The sequence below is a fragment of the Rhinopithecus bieti genome, unplaced genomic scaffold, assembly GCF_001698545.2.
Source record: "Rhinopithecus bieti isolate Rb0 unplaced genomic scaffold, ASM169854v2 scaffold_12512, whole genome shotgun sequence".
Classification (NCBI taxonomy): Eukaryota; Metazoa; Chordata; class Mammalia; order Primates; family Cercopithecidae; genus Rhinopithecus; species Rhinopithecus bieti.
In genome coordinates this window covers 896,806-902,080 of record NW_016807354.1, presented here as the reverse complement: position 1 = coordinate 902,080, position 5,275 = coordinate 896,806, and the positions used below count along the sequence as shown (strand labels likewise).

The 5,275-nt window shown below is 32.8% G+C and overlaps 1 protein-coding gene across 1 annotated transcript in view; it reads left to right on the top strand.

Annotated features, from left to right (window-relative positions):
• Nucleotides 1–5,009, top strand: part of ZSWIM2 (zinc finger SWIM-type containing 2) — a 22,117-nt gene extending 17,108 nt beyond the window's left edge. Inside the window, 3 exon segments of the mRNA XM_017881435.1 lie at nucleotides 147–259; nucleotides 2,939–3,092; nucleotides 4,025–5,009. Of these exon segments, the coding sequence (XP_017736924.1) occupies nucleotides 147–259; nucleotides 2,939–3,092; nucleotides 4,025–4,831 (1,074 nt within the window). The 3' untranslated portion in view covers nucleotides 4,832–5,009.
• The last annotated feature ends 266 nt before the right edge of the window (nucleotides 5,010–5,275 follow it).

Below are 5,275 nucleotides of genomic sequence, written 5' to 3'. Positions count from 1 at the left end.
AAAAAAAAAAAAAAAAAAAAAAAAAAAAAAAAAAAAAAAAAATTGTGTATTATTCACATTATTGATATGCAACCTACTAATTTTTATCCACAAAATGAAAATATCCATGACTTTGCAAAGTAACATCTACTTTTCACCTATTACAGAAAAGAAACCAAAAATGGAGATCACTAGAAAAAAGAACAGATGAAGCCGTAAAATACATAGACACTAAAAATGAGATACAAGAAAAGATGTCACATTTTCAAGAAAAGCAAGAGTGAGATTCCCAGTAAAATTTATATTTCTTGTATGACCGAATCTTTGAATAACTTTTCAATTTGAATAAGTTGTATTTATTCTCTTATTTATTATTTAATTATTATTAAGCATTTAGATACTAGGTGGCATTGTACTATCCAGTTGAAGAGTAAGGCTGTAGAGTCAGACTGCTTGAATCCAATCATAGTTCAACCACACATTGTCTATGTGACTTGTGGACTAGTTACTTCACTTCTATCTGCCACATTTTCCTCATCTTTAAAATGGGAGTAATTGTTAAAACCAATCTTGTAGGAATTTTGTGAGTATGAAATGAGTTAATACAACAATAAATATTCAAATAATTTCATCTCTTATTTTTAATTTGACCAGAAACTATACTAGATACTAGGGACACAGTGGTTTCCTCAGTAATCAAATAATGATCGACATAAATGTAAAATTGAAACTGACATCAGTTATGTTTAAATAAAAGCAGATTCAAATATATTTGAAATTTGCCTTTGAAATAATTGGCCTCTGGGGGAAGAGGCCAATTTTTTTGCTTCATTCTCCCTCTTTCTACCCTCTACTTCACCCTGTTGGAAGAAGAGTGCTGAGCAGATTGGTTTTATTTCAGAACATTGATTCAGAACATTAGTGGAGAAGTCTCCAGACCTTTTGCAGTAGTCCTGTTCAATTACAGAAAATTTAGGCTGGGCGCCGTGGCTCAAGCCTGTAATCCTAGCACTTTGGTAGACCAAAGCAGGTGGATCACCTGAGGTCAGGAGTTCAAGACTACCCTGGACAACATGGTGAAACCATGTCTCTACTAAAAAAATACAAAAAAAAAAAAAAAAAATTAGTGGAGAGTTGTGGCACATACCTGTAATCCCAGCTACTCGGGAGGCTGAGGCAGGAGAATTGCTTGAACCTGGGAGCCAGAGGTTGCAGTGAGACGAAATGGCAATACTGTACTCCAACCTAGGCAACAGAGTGAGACTCTATCTCAAAAATAGAAAGAAAGAAAGAAAGAAAATGTAGCCTGTCATATAATATTAAGAGATTGTGTACATTATGAAACACATAGAAAAGAGACAACTTTTAAAGGATGGGATTAAATAGAAACTAAAAATACTTTCAGTGAATCAACTAAACAAAAAGTGTGCTTGTTCTTACTAAATATATATATATATATATACACACACACACACACATACATATAATACACCCATACCCCCCCACACGTGCACATACACACTATCCAAACTTCAACTGATATATAGCCCATGCCCATGGGTACTGCACACACGTTGGAGACCAGAGCTCTTGTGGGGCATCAAATGAGCCTACACAAAGGCTTTGCAACTCCATTTTCCCTGCACAGATATCATACTTCATCCTGTTAGAATGCTAAGTTGTATAACTAATGGTTGGACTTAGGAGATATTGGGGGACAGGGAGTTCAGAAGGAGAACATTAGGGGAAGAAGGACATTTTAGGCAGAGAAAATGGAATAAATAAAGAGAATTTGAGGATAAGAAACAGTAGGTAACAACCTTAAAAGAGTATAAAAATATACATTTTCATTGAAATTAGATGACCCTGGTAAGAGCAATTTCTTTAATATGATGGGGATATATCTGCAGAGTAATGAGAAGTACAAACTTTTCTGAAGAATATATTTGAACTTTGTTCTGAATGACTCTTGAATGATAGGGACATATCTGACCTTTTAACCAAACTTTTTTTTTCTCTTAAAGATTTGTTGTATCTGTTTTACCAGTTGCAATGGCATCAAATAGCAGTTAATTCATAGTATATCATCTTAGTTATGTCAGTCAGTATTTTTGGTACAAAAAATGGAGTTGTTACTTTTAGAGTTACATTAATATAGTCTAACAATATGGAAGTGATAAGAATATACCCCAAACAAAAACAAATTTCCTTATCTCTTATGATCTACCAATTTACTATAGTAGCCTGGAATATTTACTATACACTTCACTTCCTACCAGAAGACAGAGTGAATTGGGTTGTATTTTTCTAAACAGTTGCCTAAGTGTTGACTCAGACTAAAATATTATAATTTGAGTATTTGGTCTGATTTTATTGACCTTAAAGTGCAACTCAAACTCAAAATTTTGGGTTAGCGTTTTATTTGATATGACTACTTAAAACTTTTTTTTTTTTTTTTTTTTTTTTTTAAGGTGAAGTCTCACTATGTCGTCCAGGCTGGAGTATAGTGGCGTGATCTTGGCTCACTGCAACCTCCACCTCCTGGGTCCAAGGGATACTCTTGCCACAGCCTCTTGAGTAGCTGGGATTACAGGCACCCACTACCATGCCTGGCTAATTTTTCTGTATTTTTATTAGAGATGGGGTTTCGCCATGTTGGCCAGGCTGGTCTCAAACTCCTGACCTCAGGTAATGCACCCACCTCAGTCTCCCAAAGTGCTGGGATTACAGGTGTGAGCCACCACACCTGGCCAAAAACTTTGTTCTTTGTGAAGTTGGATCCATATTGTTCAGGATCAATAAAATAGATTTTTTAACTTTATAATATATGAGATTATCTTTAGTTCAAGAAAACCTAGGGTTCATTGCATTATTTATATAGAGACTACTTACCTGTGCTATTGATCACTTCCTGATCTATAATAACATGTAAACACTCATGTCTCTTCTTCTCATTCAGCCAAGTTTACACACCAAAACACGTTGTAAGATCATTGCCTCTCCAACTGATTACTAAGAATAGTAAGCTTCTTGCTCCAGGCTACCAGTGTCTACTTTGTTTGAAGGCATTTCATCTTGGTCAACATACAAGATTGTTACCATGTACTCACAAGGTAAAAGTCACATCATTTTAGTTTTACTTTCCCTGTAGGGTCAATTTTCACAAATGAAGTGACAATTTAAGTCTGTCCTTTTACTTTTGAGTTGTACTCTGTACAGAGGTGTTCGCATTGCACAGCACATATAGAAAGAACTGCCACAGAGACTATTGAGAAGGCAGCTTTCTCCCTGAGGATGTGTTTATACTGATTAGTACTCATTTCTGTATATACTATCTAGGAAAGATAAAATGGTACTTTAAGTTAGATTCCTTTATCTACTTTAGTTATCTGTAGAAAGAAAAAGGTTATAGAATACTAATATTTTGCTATGTATTTTTATGAGTCTTAAGATGAAACAGAAATGCCTAAGTTGACAATTATTATTTCATATGAACTCACTAGAATCAGGATAATACTACTTGATCACTATATAATTGATAAGCAACTACATAGTGGTTGATAACCAACTTTTTCTGAAATAAAGTTGCTTCAGTAAATAAACAAAGCTTCAGTAATAAAGTTTTAGAGTCATCCTTACTTAAAATGGCTAATTGTTTTATTTCCAAAAATTTAATTTGTTATTTTATATTTTACTGTTATCAGATCCATTTTCAACCCCTGTTGGTTATGACTTTTAAAATAATTTTCATTAGAAATAATTAGCAGTGAAATTAATAGCTTTAAGTAGAGAAATTTTAACAAAATTATGAGTGCTATCCATAAAAAGGCTTTGCATTTTAATATAGAAAATGGAAATCAGTCCCTACATCAGTTATATTTAGAAATGAATTCCTTCAAAATATTTTCATGAAACTTGATAAATAATTATTTTTCAATTTTGCTAAATATTTTAAATCATACAATTCTGAAACTGGGGGAAATTTACTTGAATAATATTATAAACAAGATTAGTATAGTTCTGATTAGCTTATCTTTTTTTAAAGTTTCACAGGAAATGTATTGACAATTGGTTATTCCACAAGTGCAATTCGTGCCCTATTGATGGACAAGTTATATATAACCCTTTAACTTGGAAAAATTCAGCAGTGAATGGACAAGCACATCAATCTGTTTCAAACAGAGACATCATTCATCTATCAAAGCAGAAGGAGCCAGATCTTTTTATTCCTGGTACTGGATTAGTCTTAAAACAAAATAGACTTGGAATTTTACCTAGCATACCTCAGTGTAATTTTGATAAATTGAATACACCTCAAAGCCCAAAAGATGCCTGTGAAAATATACCAATAGACAATCTATGCTCTATCCAATTAGATAATTCAAATTCAAGAAAATTAACCTATGAATATAAAATTAGCCAACATTTTCCCAGATATCTTCAAGATTTACCCATGGTATCATTTGGGAAAATACCATCTCAAACATTTCTTCCCCCTATTGTTCATAAGAATATTGTATGTCCCACTGCAATGGAAAGTCCATGCATCAGTGGAAAATACCACACTAGTCAAAGCCGGATGACCAAAGGCTGTACATGTAATAACCACAACCTAAAGAAGACTCCTGGCACTAAAATAAGAGAGGACAATAAGAGATCAACTTTACTTCCAGAGGATTTCAATCTTATTGCCAATTGGAGCACAGCTAAACTTAGTTTGTCTAAAAGGTATAATAACTGTATGGGGGAAATTACACGAAAATGTAGTCATCTGTCAAGACAGCCTGTGTCTCACTCTGTAAATACAAAAGGTACTGAGCTATCTTTAATAATAGAAGGAGTTCAATTGTGAAAAAGTATTTTTATTTACTATTAGAAAATATTTGAATGTTGAGCATAAAAAATGTTTTATATAGAACATAAAAAGCACATATAGTCTTGACAAATATATATAAAATTCTCTCTTGGAATTTGCCTACTTACCTATAAACAGCTCACTACACTTAAAGGAAATGATTCTATTACTTATACGACTTATAGCATCAGGTGTCTTCATGAGTATATTCAGGATGTTATAAATAATGAATAACTTTAGAGCCTTTATCTTATTTTATTCTGATGTTAGCAAACATCAGAATAAAATAACTTTATAATATATAGATTGATTATCTTACATTTTTACTTTAAGGAAATAGATTTTTACTTAAATTAAGGAAATAGATTTTTGCTACTTTGAGTCACTGTTTTCAAATATTTTTTATGGTAGCACATAACATGGAGGGATTACTTCCCGGTA